The following is an 18,964-nucleotide window of genomic DNA, read 5'->3' on the forward strand; positions in this document are numbered from 1 at the left end:
TGACTCTCCTGCCAGGTGGGAGACCTGTGGTGCTCAGATTTAGCTGTAAAGACCCCACTGCCCTATTTGCGCAACCTCAAAATGGTAAGCAGGACTCAGATCAGTGGGTTTCACAGGTTTTTTTTTTTTCAAACCCAACAAACCGTTCAAAAAAATTCCCAACACTTGACATTTAATGCTGTTGCAAAGGCTCAGCGAACAGATTTTAAGTAATTATTATTAGTTATGTTTTATCCCCCATTTAAAATAGTCCCTAACAAATATACGATTTACTCCTGTTTGATTGACAGTTGCTAAAAGCTACAGTGCCCAGTTGTTTTAGGAAAAAAGTCTTACCTTTTTAAAGAAAATGAAGTCAACATTTGTGAAAGATTTACATCTTCAGTGGGAATAAATGGCCTTGGGGCTGAGTGCCTCATCCAGGGTAGGAAGGAAGTAAGCACTGAGGATTGGTCTTTTCTTGGGATTTATTGGTGAGAAAAATACACAATAATGTCAGCTTTTATAGTCCAGACGAAACAGCATTTTTAAAGTATCTAGCGTCTGCATGGTGACGTATATCTCTTGGGTTAAGAAGACTTATTTCATCTCGACTTTAAATCTAGGACCTCCTGCTTTCGGTTGAACAAAATGCTGTAAATACCGCTGAAATACAGACAAACCTGCTTATAGAGCTGACTGAAGTAAAACCTTTTTCTCTGTATTCAGATCAGGCAGTTGCGAGGACAGAAGGCAGCCCCCAGGGTCAGCGGTGGAGGAAGTACCAACTACCAGGATCTCTGTCTGGCCAGCCCCGCCTCTGCCGAGGGGGACTACCTGAGCTCGGACGAGGACCTTCTCCCCAGCCCGCTGCCTGCCAACGCCCTTTACCCCACCCTGTCCGGCCCGTGTCACCCGTCTGCCCGCCTCGACAGCGAGGGCAGCACGGACAGCGAGGCGGAGGAGCGGGTGCGGACACATCCGGATCCACAGCAGCTATACGGCAGCATGGTGTGCGCCGAGGCGCTGGACAACTGAGACCCGGAGGAGGTGTGAAGGTTTCATTGGATTTCTTTGACCTAAAAAGATGCTGGAGCGCTGCAGGACGGGCTGCTACTGTAAAGTGGGACTGTATTATCCAATCCAGTCCTTCTCCTTGGCTTTTCCAGTGTTTGACTTGAACTTGATGCAGACATAGTGGCATTGATTGGACCTCTTCTGATCATCACTCCCCATCGTCTCCGCTCCTGTTACTGTGTCCAACCCCTCGTCCCCCACATGATCCCGTGTTCCCTGACAAAGAGGTCATGTAAAGCCTCTCTCCTTGTTCCCACGTGTAACCTTGCCAGAAACTGTCCGACATATCCATCCAAACACAAACGTGTGACACACAGACAAACAAAATGAACTAAAACTGGACCAGCAAGAGTGTCGTCCCTGCTCACTGCTCAAGATCGACCACTGGACCTGAATCTGTGACTGTGACGAGGAGAGGATCATGGGTAGTCAGACAGAAACTGACTCTTCCCTCTCCCTATCATCTAAGTAACAGACACTTGACACACTGTAAGCTCTGTCTACCCTTATATAACGCTCCATCCCGATTGATTCAGAGTTAAATACATCTTTATCCACTCTTTTCCCTTTTTATGCCTCTCATTAGGAAGACACACATGAAAAAGAACTTCTGTCAGCCATCCACTTACCTCTCAGTCGACCGAGTGTTAAAAAGAAAATGTTAAGGGTGACGAGTGTGAGAGGAGCAGCGTACACATCAAACTGTAGGCATATCACAAGATGGCATTCGTAAGAGAATCATGAGCGTTTTAACAAACTAAGTGTGTGTGTGTGTGTTTTCTGTGTCTGTGGCTTGCAGATGACAAGAAGGCGAGCGAGTTAATAGAACAGCTCATGTCAACACATCTTCACCATAACCCAAAATAAGGAAGGAAGAAACTCAATGTTGCCAAATCTTTTGGTTTTTTTTTTAGAAATTATTTATATGTTGTAATTTATTTTGATATTTTTTTATTTTTTTATATATCTATATGAAACTATAGGAGTGTAGAGATACCGACAGAGGCCAAACTTTCTACACCGTCCTTTGTGCCAACTGGTCGTCTGTTACAGGGTTACTGTGACACTTCAGTGTTTCAGAGATGGAAAATGTGCTGCTATGATTTTGGATTAACTTGTTCTTTTTGGTGTTGTTCTTTTTTTTCTTTTGTTAAGTTTGTTTGGTTTTTTTTTTAGCTTGGTGAGGTGAACATGCGACCTCCTGTTAACTCTGCCGTACGTTAGGTTGACAAGTACTGTGCAGACCGATCGAACCTGAAAACTGAGAAACCATTATCATTGTGTTTGTGTGAGTTAAAGGAACAGTTTGCCATTTTTTGGAAAATAGATTTATTCACTCTCTTGCTGAGAGTTGGAGGAGCCAGGAGACAGATAGCTTAGCCAGGGCACAGCGAGCGCCTGCACACAGTAAAGAAAAAGTCATTAAACTCCAAAAGTTTTACGCAGGAGTAAGTAACTTTTAGCTGAACTTTGGCCACAAGTGGTCCAAACATAAATACTAAAACATAAAGAACATTAGCACAAGTAGAAAGGAGTCATAATGTCAATGAACCGACTCAGTAATATCATTTCCAAGTACAACAGAGTATTCAGTTAAGGTTAGCTAACATTAGCTAGCATTATAAGCTACTGGTCATACCAAATCGAGTGAGGCTGAAGCAGCTAGTCAAACCCCTGACAGTGTTGAATTAAGCAAAGATGTGTTGTATTGCTTATTATTTTAACTTGAAACTTGCAAAAGGAAGAATCTGTTTTTTAGTTGCTTTAATTGAACAAGATGTAACATTTAAATTAAGTGGATTTTGATAGCCTTGACCGGAGCTGGGCAAAGTGTTTCCCTCATTTCCAGTCTTTATGCTAAAATAAGCTAACCATCTCCTGGTTATAATTTTATATTTAACAAGCCAACATGAGACTGTATCAGTGTATTTAAGCGAATACATGTATTTCCCAAAATGTCAAACCATTCCTTTAATTATCAGTGTCCCATACAAGCAACAATAAATCCAGGTAACAGTGCTGATCTGGAGTTACACTTCGTGCGCTCATATCACTTTCTGACAGTGAAACCTGCAGCGTGTGGGCCAATGAAAGTGGAGGGAGTAGTTCATATTGTAAGGGTGCCATCATGAGTGGAGAAAATGTGGGTGGAAAGTATTTTACATATCAAACACTGATATATTCTGTGTAGAAAAAAGGGTGTAAAATGTATGGAGAAATACAAACTATACTAAGAAAAGTATATAGATGAGATTTAAAGCTGTATCACTGTCAGTCAGGTCTCACTGGAGATGGTGAGAAGTCAGAGTGTATAGTTTGTCAGACAGGGTGGAGAGCAGCCGTCTGCTTTTTGCACTACAAAGGCGGAGGAACTCTGCTGCTCTTGACATTAGCAGTGAGAGATGGTGTGGATTAATGGATTCATGGCGGGATCATTTCTTATTATATTCAGCTCTTCAGAGGGACCTCAACCTTATCTAAGTACTTCTCTGAGATTGTCCCTCTGGTCTTTGTATTGTCCTTCTTTATTCTTCAGACAGATGTTGGAAGATTTTCTCTAAATTCTCTAAAGGCCCACTTCCTGCTTCACAGTGCTAAGTAACATTTGTGTGCAGTACAAATGAAGGAAGATAATGATTGCCATCTTCTAAGCAATAAGGAAATTGGATCTTCCAGTAATGCCCATCAAAGAGCTAAAGAGGATGTTGGTTTGCCCACCGCACTATTGCAAATAACAGCTTTTTAGTGGTCGTTGGCGGGTGCAACAACTGAAATCTCGACACCGAAATCAGCATTTGGATATCTTCAGCCCAAATGAGTGACCAAATGGATTCAGTTGTGCTCCTTCTAGTTCTTTGTATGGAGAGAATGTAGACTGGTATCGGCTCTGTTAAGCATGAGATTTAGGCCCTTACATTCATTTACTTTGGGTGATAACTGGCTGGTTATAATCCTTAAGATTTTCATTCTATCAAACTTCTCTTTGATAACATTTGTGGCTGGAAATAGCTTTTCAAGGCATTTACATTTTATAATTGCCTCTCAAAGTTGTACTTTTCATTGTTGCTGGTGGTCTCCATTTTTCCTTTGTGGGATTCAAAGGCTCAACAGGAAAAGCTGCATGTGGGCTTGATGTGGAAGTCGATGCATGCCTGCTTGTCACGTCATGCCCAAGGCAACAACCCTTTCTTATCCTTCCTCATGTCGGATTAAGGGGGCATTTGTTTCTGACAATTTCTGTAACTTTCCGAAACTGCCATCTGACATTCGCAGCTACCTGGTCTCACATAGCCAGACCTGTCAATCTGTGGAGAAACGTCTGGTTGTCCCCATTATCACTTTGCTATAGGGAAAAAAACGCTCTTTGTATTTCTTTAAACCAATCACAGTCATTCAGGGCAGCGCAAAACTCAGGATGCGGCGATGGTGACCCTGCAAAATAGCGTTGTGGGTTTGTGAGGGGTTAACTTCAGTGGAACGTTTGCACGTTAGTAGGCGTGGTAGCTGCAAAAGACGAGTTAACATCTACTATCTTATCATATCGTTAGTGACCAGTTTAGGGTCGGGATTGTTTTCAGTTGTCAAGATTTACGCGGATCTTTGGGAGCTGTGTTATCAAAACGCATTCGCCATTACCACCACCAACCACAGATGCTGCCAGACCCACCACAACTGAAATCTTAAGGATTATAACTCAGATATTTCAGTTTTCAGTCAAAGTAAAATACAGAAACTAATTCCCAGTTTTCATGCAGGACTTACCCCAAAATGAACCCTAATCTGGACCCAGACCAGTGCTCAGTGGCTGTAAGCACAGAAGAGCACATGTGTACACTGCTGTTCAGTGATGGTGCTCTGTCCTCACCACTGTCTAAATACAACTCTATCTACTGTGATGAAACATTTTGATATGTTTGTAAATTACTTTTGAATAATGGTACGAGCCCTCATCCTTCATATTATTTTTATAATTACCATCAGTACTTTGGTTTCTCCTGCTAACAGCATCACATGAGATGATCATAGTTAAACATCATAATGTGCCATACAAGTAGGTAGATTTACACTCTATGCTAAATGACGTCATGTATGTTTTACGAAGATCTCATCAACCCGTCAGCCACGACAGCCCTTCATTTAACAGCCATGTGATGTGAAGTGAACTTTGTGTGGACTGACGTGCGATCGCACTGTGTTGCTCCAGATTTGTCCTCTTGAAACTGGAACATCCACACAGGTTTTCTCCAACTTAAAACGGGAAATAAGACCAGTGTGCCAAACAGTGTGGCACATGTGAGTTTTTCCTCACAGACAGTAAGAAAAGACAGCGTTCATCCTGGTCAGTCTGGTGGAGGATCTCTCAGATTTATGTGCTGTATGTGACGGCTGTTTGATATCCACAGCATCATACCCAGGATTCCTGTCCACCCTCTCTCTTTCTGTCTTGCAATTCAACTGATGTTGTTATCAAATATATTAAATGACAGTAAAGATTATATAAATTCCAGTATGATGGGGAAAAATACATTCAGTGTTCTGTATCCTATGAATGATACAAAATAAACTTTGACATTGCACCTTTGCAAAGGCTCGATTGTGTTGTTATTGTTTACTACTGCGTGATCATATTTACACAAAGGTTTTCAGGTGCAATTGTTGACGTAATTTGTGGATTTCGCCCCTCTCTACCTCTGGTTCATGTCGAACAGTTAGCTGATCGCACCGCCTCTTCATGAGTTCAAACTTTGCTTTGACATGATGTCTTTTGCTTCATCAAGATTTAAGCATCACTACATTAGAACAGGCAGCACCACACAAACCAGGTCTCACTCTGAAATCAGCTATCTCCACATATTTAGACCCAGTGACTGTCAGGTGTCGGCTAACTGTGCAGCCAAATATGCTAACTGACTAAGCTAACGTTTGCTTGCTAACATATGACATTAGGTTGAAGAGTAATATAAACACCTTACTTAACACCTTCAAAATTTTGTTTAATGATGATGTTAAAGAGTAATAATAAAAAAAACAATACGCTTCAAATTACAAAACATTATGCTAATCAGATCAGACTAAGTGACTAGCTAAATAAAGTTTCCACTCACTAAACTGCACGAATGCTAACTGTGAAACATATTTCTCAGTGTATACAAAGTAAATCCCAAATTTATGAAGCATTAGCCGTCAAATTTAATATGTACTGAAGACTATTTTTGGCAGTTACATGTCAACTTCATGATGGTGTGGTGACTTCCTGTTCATACTTCATTGCTGGTAAACAGTAAATGTGAAAATAGCTCAGTGTTCCTGAGAACTCAGGAAGATCTTTACACACAAACTTAGCGATGCATTCACAAATAGCTGGTGCAACCCAATTCAGGAGAGCAAGGTTTTATCAGTGTCGAAAATCTAAGATGGTGAGTTTGACAAAAATAAAGGTAAATGTGCTCTTTCAAGCATGAACACTTTAGAAATCATGTGCTGTAGGTTTTTTTTGTGTGGGACAGGGTGAAATCATCAGCAAATCCTATGAAAAGGCTAAACTAACAAACTGTTATTCCACTTCTCAGCCCATTTGCTTTTCCTGACGACTGTGATTTTAAAATCAAGGTCAAAAATGTCTAATTTTTAAAAAGGCTCAGTCATTTCCTAAAACAGCTGCAAACTTAAGTTTTTAACAAGCATTACTCATACAAGGGACTATTTTCAGCAGGGGGTTAAATGCTCATATCCAAGGAGAGCGTCACTCAGTGCAACAGTGTGTGTTTTTAAGGACAACGGTGGAGATCTACAGCAGAACGGACTGAGCTTCATCAGGCGTTGCTTCAAAGGAACTACTTGTTTCTAGAATCGTTTCATTTTTGGTTTTGTTCACAATAGGAAGAATATGGATTATTTACAGCCTGTAAGTGAACAACAAATAGCAAGTAAATGCATAAAAACTAAAAAAAAAAAAGATGCAGACGAGTTCCTCATCACTCCCATACATACATAGTTTACACAGTCATACAACCGTTTTCTCCAGCTGTGTCTTCTTCTCGTCGGTGTGCGGCGTTCATTCAGTATGATACGAGGAAATCTACTTTGCATCAGCCGGCTTCTTTTAAATTTGACCTCGGTCGTCTATTTTGTAACACAACTGTGTCAACAGAGTGTGTCAACACTTTCTGAAGAATTTTCAGCACAGTCGTCCCCTCTCTTCCTCTCACATTGGCTTCATCTGTCTTCCCTATGATCATCTGATGCTGTGTTTAGTTTGTGCACTACTTAGACATAATTTGCACAAAACTTTTTTTTTTTTTTTAAAGTAGAACTACACAGATTTCGTGCTGCTGTGAGCGTGCAGTCTTTGGGTTTGTCTGTGAGGAAGCAGTGTGGTTGTTGGCTCGGAGGTGTCAGAGCTGACACTTCCTCATCCTAGACTCTCATCACACCAGCCTGCCGACAGCATCAACGGCTCACAATCCGCCTCAGAGCAGACTGACCTCACATGTGGCAAACTCACTCCACACTGGCTTGTCAAGCTCGATATAAGACTCTGATCACCGTTAAATTATTAGTGTGACGTTCGTGCATGAAGTTAAGAAGCTGGAATGTAAAAATCTTGTGAGTATTTCCATATTTAATTCTGAAAACTATCTGCATATTTCTGCTTAGAGCTACTACAGTTTTGGCTCGTTTTACCGATGTTTATTTGTTTCCCTTTAACATGATCAGTGACCAATGTAGATTTTTCCCTTATTCTAAATGAGAAGTTTAGGGACTGTTAGAAAAAGAGTAGGCAAAAACAAGCTGTGTTAGACGACATCAAAAGCAATGACCTATATTCAACAAATGTACTGACAGTATGTGGATTCAGATGATCATCACTTAGTTTTGTAATTATCTCCTGTTTCAGTAAAGAGGGGTTACAGAAAGAAATGCACTAATAACCTGTAACAACCTGTAGCAAGGTCAGTTATATCATGTTGTCACACAGTGAATATCATGTTTCATAAACACTAAAGCAGTTCAGATAGAGAGCTGTTAATGGTGTTGCAAGATGTTTGCTCTTCTGTACATATAGTGACACATACACACTACACATTTTATTTATCACTTCATCTCACACTTTTACAGACGCTGAACACATGATTGAAAATATGTTACACACGTGTTCAGATGGAGCTACAGAAAAGTTTTTCTTTGGCCATCCATTAGATGAAACATCTAGACTGGAACGTATGTCGGCCCACAGTTCACACGGCATGCTCGACGAAAGATAAAGCCAAAGAAGTCACTGTGGAAGTAATCCACTGAAACTTATGTCTTTATAAAATGAAAGCAGGTCTAAACCACCTTGACCCCTGACTGAGCTGGCCGTCCATTCATTCTGAACGTGACCAGGAATTCACAATGTTCAATCTAGTCGAAATTCAATAGTTTTAACGTGTACCAAGAAACACCCAACGTGCTGAAATCAATAACTGAATATATGTGATCTCACAAAACTTCAAGTTCTCAGTCACAGTAGACTCTGTTTGAAAAATGCTTCAACAAATATGTATATGTGTGTGTGTGTATGTATAAACTAACGAGCAAATAAGGTGCGCATGAGACCATTTTGCATACAAAACACCTCATAGTAAAAAAATAAGAGCAAATGTGCACTTTAACGATGACATCGACATGTAATTCAAGGCAACAAAAAAAAGGTTTCTACAGGTTCCTCCGACTTATAAAAGGGCTCAATATTTTCTGAATGGTGAAGGGTTCTCACTTAATCATAAATGGACATTTTTCAAGAGCGAGCTATCCACCATCAATCCAGATGTGGTCTGTTAACTGATTTTCCAAACCTGAGCTGTGGTATGTTTCGTTTGTAATAAAGAGATGATGGTCATTTTCTTATCTGTGCTCCTGTGTTGCTTAGGTTACATTCTGGGGAACTTTCTTTAGGACACGCAAGTAACTAATGGTGGAAAGTAGCAAAGCACAGCAACTCAAGGGCGGTACTAGAGTACAATTTTGAGGTAACTGTACATGCAATCGTGCAATATATAAATAAGGAAATCAAAGTTCTAAAGACACCCGAGTATTTCCATTTCAGGCTTCAGATTTATCTTATGACCATTTGGAGGGGGCCGACCCTGAGGTTAGGACCACCAGACTAAATTATCTGAACGTAAGGTTTAAAAGTAACTCGACCTCGACCAGTTAAAACAGTAACAGTGTTCTTCCACCACTGCAGAAGACAATCTTACACATTTAACCTGAGATATTCTTCCTGATAAATAAATGGCTTGTAATTTAGATTTCTTTCGTTCTTTCTTTCGTTCGTTCTTTCTTTCTTTCATAGGAGTCTTAAGCTTCTCATTCTTTCATTTTACTGCCATCTTAAAATACTTTTAAACACACAGCATTTGTCCCATTTTTGTCTGTTGCTATGTGGTGCAACACCTCGTTGTCCTCCACTGCACCTTCACCTTTGCTAGCACTGAGTCATGAAATGCGAAAGTGATATAGTTGCAATCCTGATATGACTGTTTGTGTCACACTGTCACAAACCAGGTTTGTAAGAAATGTAAGTACACGTCAGTTTCAGTTAGATTTGGAATGTTTTCACCTGCAGTGTGACTGTAGATTAACAAAAGCTCCAAGGATGGGAGAAGCTCCTCGAGAACAAACACCTCTGCAGTAATCAGGCCTTCCATGTTAAGTAAGCCAGTGTTGACAATACAGCAGCTACCAGGCCATCCGGAGCCTGTCGGGCAGAATATAAAAGACTCATTAAGAAGAAAAAAGGTGGTTGGATGTGACAAATACCACTGACTTAAATGCCGTGACCCTCAGGGGCTGGTAAACTGGTCAAGTATAGGCAACAATGATCAAAGGGAAACTCTGAGGGGTCCATGAAGAGAGCCTCATCTGAATGATGAGTCTTAATAAAGGGCCAAATACTACTACTACTATTATTACTACTACTACTATGACTACCACCATTACTACTGCTAATATTAGTCATAATAATAATAATATTAAGCCTCATTATATATCTATGCATGTCATGTAAACAGATAAAACTAAATGAAAAAAAAAAAAAAGAAACAGTGAACCAGCTGTAACTAATCATGACATTGTAATCAACATTTTGTTAAATGAAAATGTTTTGTCCTTTCTGGGGATCCTACTCTTTCTCTGCTTAAAAGTATCAAGAAATCTGCCCCATATGGCAATGGAGGAAGCAAACTATTGAATATACAGTTCTGCTGCCCTCTTTTGGCCAATACAAATATCATGTATAACCATCATTTTAGTGTTTGGGTGGTGGTGCTACTGCTGCAGAGAAGGTTCCTCCAGTTTAGTTTTCATAACTGACACAAATATATAACCAGTAAGATTCCGATCAGGAAAAACCAAACTGTACATTTGAATGTCATCACTGACACTGACATTCATTTTATTTTCTTCATTCTGTAGATGACCTTAATTTCAGGTGCAAAGCAGGTCTTTCTCCCTCCTGAGTGATGCCTCGTTCTTTCTTGGTGAAGCGAGGTGGGCTGCACCACCTTCGGTCCACAGTAAGAAACTCTGGCCCTGGATCCACCCTGGTAACATTTAGCCAGCAGGGAAAAAAGACAGGGTCCTGGGATACGTCCCTGGAGTACTCCTCAGCAGAAACGCAAAACATTAACGCAGTGCCCATCGCATTACTGCAGCAGGATCTTCAGGCTGCAAACCTGTCTGATGGAGGTGGGCACCTTCACTTATTCAGTCCCACATCATACGGTAAGTGACAGAGCGATTTTATGTGGCTATTATTCAAATAATGCTGATGATTTAATATTATATATTAATCAATCTCAAGTTTCAGAAGGTTGTATAAATAGCAGCCAGTCCACTAACTTGTCTGTCTTTGCATTCAGACTGTAGATCTGCTGAGCCCTGCAGTCCCGTCAACTTAAATACTTTAAGTCCCGTGGAGAAAGTCGATTCTCACCTTCCCACACCAGCAGTAAGGTCCAGACCTCATGTGAGCTCAGGATATCCAGACATACTCTCTGTGGGACTGGGAGACATGACTGAGCATCCTCAAATCCTGAGAGAGACCAGGAGCAGTGACTGTTCAAAGATCAGCGCTCCGAAACAGGAGTGTCTGCTCTGTGGCAAAGTATGACATCCTTTCATCACATTAAAGTACATTTGTCTTATAGGCCAACAACAACTCCAAAGGATAGGGCAACTGAAAACTTAAGTTATTAACAGTTACAGTTACTGATAACTCAAGTTACTGATAACTCTTGGAATTTTTAACATCCAGTTAACGTACTGCTGCAGCACACTATGAGCTAGCTGAGTTAGGCCCACAGTAGTAGTAGCTTGTAGTTGTAAGTTTGCTGTAAGCTAGTTGTAAGCTAATTTACATTGCAGGTAACTTTGCTCCAACTATCAACTTTTTTAATGAGATATCTATGGTGGATGTGATGTGGCTCCTCTCTTTATATGGGCTCATTTATCATCTTTAATGATGAATGATTGACAGATGCCAGACACAGATAATGACACTTGTGTGCTATCCTCCAAAACTGGAGGTGCCACCCCAGAATGCTCCACACCCATTCCCAATAGCAACAGGATGTTAAAAGACTGGCTGGAAATGAAACAAATGAAAAAATAAGGCATAAGATCAATAGTGTCAAGAAAGCTTTTGCTCCCCTGATGTCCAAAATTACCAGTTCAGTTTTTCCAGTGATTAACTGTGTTCTTCTTTGCAGATATTTTCCTGTTTGTCAAGTCTGAAGAGTCACATATGCAAGAGTCATGGACGAAAAGCACCTCGGTCACCAGCATACATCACCAGGACAGACACTGGGCGATCGCTATGCAGGGCCAAGGTCGGCATCGCACTTCTTTTTAGATGAAATTATTGTGTTATGCCTTTGGATGAAATGCAAACTAAAATAATCTATTTCTTGCACATATGAGCTATAACACTTCTGAATCATAACCACAGCACCTGTCATTCTAGGAGAGGACGTTTGGCTGTACAGTGTGTGGAAAAGTATTCAAGCGCTCCTCCACCCTCTCCACTCACCTGCTCATACATTCAGACATCCGACCTTACCCCTGCCAGTACTGTGGGAAAAGGTTCCACCAGAAGTCTGACATGAAGAAACACACCTTCATACACACCGGTGGGTTTCTGTATCCCCTTTGATTGTTTTTTATGTACTGTGTGAAGGTCCACAGCTGGCATCATTCATACAACATTAGTAAAATGACTGCAGTTTAATTTTCCATACATCGCGTAAGGAAATTGATTACAAATATATTAACTGCTCATACTAACTGCTAATATTTCCAGTGCATGCACATATCCAAGCTTTGCATGTAAACTCAAAGTCATGATATTTTCTGCAACCCAAAAAAGTTTTTATAAATGTTTTACTGTATTTTGTCAGTGTAACATTATATTACAATGTTTTTATCCAGTACTCACATTCACACGTGCACACAATAATCCATAAAGCATTTTACTAGTCTGGTACATAAATTACTGTGAAACCACAACTTCTTCGATGTGACACATTAATTATTCAACTTCAGAGGTGGTGAGACCTGTAACCAGCTGCTGGCAGTAACTTCATAATTAGCATACAAGCACAAGAGCAACCTCAATCTTCTCATCTAACTCTGAATAAGAAAGCAAAGACAGGTGTGAGTATTTACCTAAATGTCAAACTGTTACCTGAAGTTATTTTTTGAGCAACTGTGCAACATCCATTGGTTTGAGCCTCCCAAAATTCCTTATGTCACCGTAAACTGAACATCTTCAGGTTTTGAAATGTCTGTTGGACAAAACAAGCAATGCCGTAATGTATGTGTGACATGTGAAAGAGTGACATAAGGTTATGTAATAATTCAAGTGATATTTCTTGTTGCTTAGGGTAAGGCAGTCAGCTGGGCAAATGTTCAAACTGCCAGAAGGGGTTTGTTAAATCTTTACAACTTGAACATCCTGTGCATTCAAATGACTTGTGCTGTGTGCTTTGTGTGTCAGGAGAGAAGCCTCATGTGTGTCAGATATGTGGGAAAGCATTCAGCCAGAGCTCCAACCTCATCACCCACAGCCGTAAACACCGGGACGACCGGCCTTACCGCTGCCCGCGCTGCTTCTACGGCTTCCAGCACAAAGTGGACCTGAGGCAGCACCAGGAGCACCACTGCACCTACCGCTGACTGACACAGCCAAGTCCACATCTTCATTCCTCCACCAGCAGAAACACAATCAGGACACAAAGCTACTGGCTGTGTTATTGTTATGATCAGGTCAAATCTTACATCCAAAGCTATAGTTTATATTTTGCATTTAACTGAGGGAAGAAAGATACTGGTCTTATTCTGAGTTACTCTCATGTTTCACACTGTGTTTCATATTTATGTACAAGAATGTTTACCATTATTTGTGTTTTTTGTTTTGTTTTGTTTCTCAACAGATAATAAATGGCATTATTGAAGAAGTCAATGAATTCAGTTTTGAAATCATGGGAGTTTTTCCAGGGAAATGCTGTTCATTTTCGCACAATTTGTCCATATTCTCTGCAGATCTGTGATCATGTGAGGCCAGAACTCCAGGTTTATGTCCAGCTGAACTTTTATTGTCCCCCCACAGAACACAGATTTGCTGCAGAAATGTAGCTCTGACACACACGTTTGACACTACCTGCGCATGATGGCACTTTCAATTGAAACAGATTGGTGGAATTCATGTGGCGCACCGTTGATATAAAGTGATTTGTAATATAAATCCACAAACCTCCTAAATCCAAAAGCTGCCCCAACAGCAGTGCAATGAAGTACGTAAGACTACAGTGAATAACACTTTTCTGCATTACAGCAAATGATCACACAGGGTATCTGCAGGAGGCTCTTCTGTCTTGTTTAGTTGGTTCATACCTGCAGCAAATACTGTCACTTCTGCTTGCCACAGTAGTTATGAAGCTCATTGTCACATAATGAGCAAGAGTTGATTTTAAAAGAGAAAAAAAAAAAATTAAATAAATGAATCATTTTCAGTTGGTTTATCTATCCAATCATTTCTCCAGGTAGCTTTAATCATGAATTATTGTTATATACTGCTGGACAATACAGAAAAAATACTGCATTAATCAGTAATTGTAGGCCAAATGTATTGGCTGATGTGATTGTGAAACAGATATTTAGTTGTGACCTATGTGGCATTAAGAAGGTCTCAAGAAGACTTGTGTTGGACTTGATGAACCCTGCAGACACCCTGTCACACAGAGAGGACTGTATTTTCCAAAAGAACACAAATATCGTTGGTGGGTTTGCTTTGCATTATATTTATTTAGCTTAAGTTCTGACACAGGGCACACATCATCATCATCATCATCATCATCATCATCATCAACAGACTGTTTCCTTCATAATTTATAAGAGATTTTCATTGCAGTCAGTCCCATCTACTGCTATGTGTTTTGTACCACTGAGCTCTGGCAACAACATCATTGGAGTAGTCTTTGCCTGTTGTGTTTTCATCCACGCGTTCATAAGTATGGACATTTCCATCCCCCATATTGTAGGCTGCTATCCCTCCTGCAGAAACAAATACAAGTGAGAATGAAGCTAAGCAAAGCCTGCAGAGAGTCGGTGCATGTGTGAGTCTATTGGCTAAATCAAACCTTTCAGCTGCTGCTCCTTGCTCAGGCCAGAAAAGCTTTTTTTGCCTTGTATGTTTTTGATGAAATACACCAAAATCTTGGTGGCTTGGCGGAGGTGTTTCTCACTGTCCCATTCGCCCTCTGGAGTGTGTTTACCTCCATTAGGATTAACATCAACCTACAGGAATGAGAATACACACTGCTATCATTGTATTGTAATGTGAGGTTCAACCAAGAGGATGTGTGTAAAACAGTAGTATCTATTACAACCTGCATCAATCCCCAGGCATTATACGCTTTTCTTTTTTGGTCATAGTCTCCCCAGCCATTATGGAGTGCATTTCCAGCCCTGGACTCTCTGGAGATGATGGCGGCAATGAGGGAGGGGTCGATTCCATGTTCACTTCCCACTTTGTCGATTTTACGCCTGTACTTTCTCATTCTGTCTGCATCAGTTTCTGCCATGGTGCGTGATGCCATCCGACCGTCAGAGTCAGTCCATTCTTCTTTTGGCACTGTGGATGCAGACGATGAAGGTGATAAGTTTACTTTTTCTACATTTTTGATCAAATCAGCTCACATTTCTCCACTGCAGACTTTACCTGACCCCGGCCCATCCTGCTGAGCTGTGTCCCACGAAGCACCAGAAGTTTGAACTTTCATGATGTTTCCATAACCTGCAAATGTTCCATTTATTAGACTACTTTTCATCAACACACCTACACATCAACATTAGCACAAAGACGTCTATGCATCGATCTTCCAGTCAGTGCACTGACTGTAGTTTGACTGCAGATATATATAGATGGTTATTGTAGATGCAAGCTTCATGATTATGCTCATCAGATCAAATAGGCTCGTGTTTGTCCACTGCAGAGTTTACCTGAGCAGTCGGACTGGCTTGAAGTTGATGAATCTTTGAAAACAGAAACACAAAAGTAACATAACGTACAAAAATGTTAATAACCAGACTATTGAGCACCACAGACATAGTCCAGACTGCTGCACAGCTTCAACACAAACATTCCAGTATTTCCTCTTCAGGGTTGTGGGTTTAATGTTGATTCTCTGAATTCGGTGCACATTGGCTTCTCTGGTTACTGAAAAATATACCACAAAAAACTGCGTTTCTGAGCATTGCATCTGATGAAGGACTGTTTGAACCTCTGAGAAACTATGTTTTCCCACCTTAGGCATGACATCTAAAAAATTATTAGGAATTTCTTTGTCACTTGGGTTGTTTTAAATTCAACCCCGTAACGGGACAATTTGATCCCTGTATAAGTATAATTCCAAAACATTTTCAAAGTTATTCTTCTAGTGTCTTGGTAATCACCTGTCCCTTTTGTAAAATAACTTATTGTAAGTATATTTTAATTGATTCTAAATAATAATAATTTGACTGTCAAGGAAGATATTGCAACTTAATGTACAAGCTGTCTTCATAAATCATGAAAATATACTTAAAAATGAACATTAGATTAGGTTTTCGTATATTTTCTTCTTGTCCTCTAAACTTTGCATACAGTTCAATAAACATTTATCTAATATTTGTTATTATTATCAAAAAATGTATGATATTGTATCAAGTAACAGGGTTGAACACACTGTAACAGGGCTGAATGAATGACAACATTTAATCAAATTGAAATTGATTTTAATTCATTAAAATATTAGCAGTAAAAAAAAGTACATTGCTGTCTGCTCTAAAATCTGGAAATTGAGCGTTCACTAAACTCTGAACTAATAAGTTTGATGAATGAATATGAATGTTGATGGTCTCTTGTTTATCTGATCTGTTGTTCCTGCTATTTATGGTTCTTTCATCATTTAGTCAAACAGTCTTGCCCAGATGTCTTTCTGAATTTGCATGTGACGTGAATCACGTCCTGTCACGGGCTGAGGAGGCAGGATGAGCTCAAGCACATCATCAAATGGATACCACAGTACATCCTCTTGTAGGGGCCAAAAGAACCTGTTTTTGGTTATTCCGGCATGGTGCATGCATTTCACAGCTAAAAGTAGCCATAAGTCCACATAAGCTAGGGTATGGAGCAACATATGGCATGAGGAAAACAAGAAATTTATATATTTTTCCAAGACAATTGTTTACTTTTTCCAAAACAATAGTAAATATCGATAATTATTTTATTTATTTTATTTTATTATTTTAGATAATTTTTTATGACCTATTTAAAATAAGGACCAGGAGAAAAATACATTAAATTTAAACATTTTTATTTTAAATTTAACCTTCCTCTGATTATAATCCCCTCAGCTCTCAAGGCAGAAAGGAAAGGAAATGTCAACACAACCATGGAAAACACACAAATAATAAATGTAAATAAAAGTGTAAAAATGTAAACAGAGAGAAACCTGAGAACTTTTTTTCTGCAGGTTTAGGGTCAGGAAGTTCGCAAGCTGATTCACCTTCTGGTGAATAAAATATTTTCAAATATGTGCAGCGTTTTGTAAACAAAGCAGAAACTGAGGTAGACTTGACATCTGTAACATACAACAAAACAAACATGAGAGACAGTAACACTGATTGAACTATAAAACCAGCCTAGACATATGAGTAACTTTAGTAATTCTTACTCTAAACACGGTGCACTATTTAATTATATTTTTATTGCAAGTGTGCTTAAAAAAAAAACGTGTAAGAAGTTTTTATAAGCTGTCTTCTCCACAGTGCTCAGCGGAAGTATGTCTTTATCTATATGATGCCACTGCCTCCGTTATGTCTTTGTGCCTTTTAGATGATTTGTCGTAAGGCGCTGAAGCAGAGCACCTCTGCATGGCGGTCTGCTGCTTGTGCGGCGGTGCTGCGGTACGGATGTTGGACGTTGGCGAATACGGCTGCGCTCCGAAGGGTGAGCGCGGCTAAGGTGGTTAAACAAGGTTGTGGTATTAACCGGTCTTGGTGGCAGTGTTGCCAGGTGGACGATAATTATCGTATTTGTACGATAATTTTGCCCTCCGTACGATGTACGATCAATAATCCCAAAAAAGGCCAAATATACGATAATTTGACCATTCCGTGAAAGTGTGGTTGTAATCGGTTGTAATCAGCCCGCCGCAACTGTCTGTCGGATTTTTTTTGTGAACCCTGAAGGCATCTCTTTCCATGTGACACGTTTCAAGCCAATCGTGCTTTCCTAAATGTGAGCTTGCCTCAGAACAACGGTAATGATTGGCTGAATAGTCCGCTGCGCCCGCCCCATGAGTGAGGAAATGAAAAAAAAAGAAAAGAAGTGATGAATCCATTCAGAGACGTTCTTTGATCCATTCCGTATTGACGCAAAGCCGTGAGTGCCTGTTAGACGCTATTCAACACTAGAGTGATTACAGCGCATCAATAGACTTGTTTAGTTTGATTATGACGGGTGTACGATAATTTCCCTCAAAATACGATAATTTTATGTCTCTGGTACGATAATCCTACATTTCCCACCTGGCAACACTGCTTGGTGGGGACGACGGTCTTGCATACTTTACAGACCACACTGGTCTCACTACGGTCCGACTTATAAAATCCAAAAAACTGTCATACTGGCGAGCTGACGTTCCCTGTTTTATCGACAATTTTTTTCGCTCGTTGCAGCGCCCACTTTCTACTTATCTCACTCCTCGAACTGTCGAACGTGTTTTTTTTTTATTGATATTGATTACGTGTGTGTCGCGAGACATATGGTTATCGTTTTATCGCCCAGCCCCAGAACTAGGCAAAGCAGAAAATGCAACAGCTCCGCCTGGAAACTCCCTTTCATCTTACGAAACATAGTCAGATCAAATAGGCTCGTGTTTGTCCACTGCAGAGTTTACCTGAGCTGTCGGACTGGCTTGCAGTTGATGGATCTTTGAAAACAGAAACACAAAAGTAACATAACGTACAAAAATGTTAATAACCAGACTATTGAGCACCACAGACATAGTCCAGACTGCTGCACAGCTTCAACACAAACATTCCAGTATTTCCTCTTCAGGGTTGTGGGTTTATACACCACAAGCGCTTTATGGATTTTAAACAGCACAAGCTCTTACCATTTCCCATTTTCTCCTGAGACGGTCCACTTGAAGCTGAATACTGGAACTATCACCGACAGAGCTGTTGCACACTGTCCCTCTGTTCACTGCAGGTGTGTTTAATGGCTAGTTTAAGTTCCACTATCACTGACTTTATCTCGCCTGTTACTCTATTCTGCCCTGCAGCACAGCGCCCCTCTGTCCACTCTATGGGTGGGCAA

General features: G+C 40.3%; 3 protein-coding genes across 6 annotated transcripts in view; 2 read left to right on the forward strand and 1 right to left on the reverse strand.

The window, feature by feature from the left end:
* The window catches only part of evi5l (ecotropic viral integration site 5 like), a 34,298-nt gene extending 31,226 nt beyond the window's left edge, over positions 1-3,072 (forward strand). Inside the window, exon 20 of the mRNA XM_076727817.1 lies at positions 709-3,072. Coding sequence (XP_076583932.1) covers positions 709-1,017 — 309 coding nt within the window. The 3' untranslated portion in view covers positions 1,018-3,072. The remainder of the gene's footprint in view (positions 1-708) is intronic.
* Positions 3,073-10,544: 7,472 nt separating this feature from the next.
* LOC143319160 (uncharacterized) lies at positions 10,545-13,325 on the forward strand. The gene is made up of 5 exons (XM_076727818.1): positions 10,545-10,824; positions 10,962-11,206; positions 11,811-11,930; positions 12,065-12,230; positions 13,097-13,325. Exons 1-5 carry the CDS (start codon positions 10,563-10,565, stop codon positions 13,273-13,275), a joined length of 972 nt encoding a protein of 323 aa, XP_076583933.1. The 5' UTR covers positions 10,545-10,562; the 3' UTR covers positions 13,276-13,325.
* A 1,052-nt stretch (positions 13,326-14,377) lies between these two features.
* LOC143319854 (lysozyme g-like) lies at positions 14,378-18,954 on the reverse strand. Of its 4 annotated transcripts, XM_076729094.1 has the most exons (7): positions 18,762-18,954; positions 18,543-18,575; positions 15,601-15,633; positions 15,320-15,394; positions 14,988-15,232; positions 14,739-14,895; positions 14,378-14,652 (listed from the first exon to the last, which is right to left on the reverse strand). In XM_076729094.1, exons 1-7 carry the CDS (start codon positions 18,769-18,771, stop codon positions 14,510-14,512), a joined length of 696 nt encoding a protein of 231 aa, XP_076585209.1. In that variant the 5' UTR covers positions 18,772-18,954; the 3' UTR covers positions 14,378-14,509. The 4 variants fall into 4 exon arrangements, with proteins under 4 accessions (XP_076585209.1, XP_076585210.1, XP_076585211.1 ...); XM_076729095.1 differs by lacking the exon at positions 18,543-18,575 and having other exon boundaries at positions 14,381-14,652; positions 18,762-18,952; XM_076729096.1 differs by lacking the exon at positions 15,601-15,633 and having other exon boundaries at positions 14,389-14,652; positions 18,762-18,900.
* Positions 18,955-18,964: the final 10 nt, after the last annotated feature.

Source organism: Chaetodon auriga, chromosome 4 (assembly GCF_051107435.1).
Source record: "Chaetodon auriga isolate fChaAug3 chromosome 4, fChaAug3.hap1, whole genome shotgun sequence".
NCBI lineage: Eukaryota > Metazoa > Chordata > Actinopteri > Chaetodontiformes > Chaetodontidae > Chaetodon > Chaetodon auriga.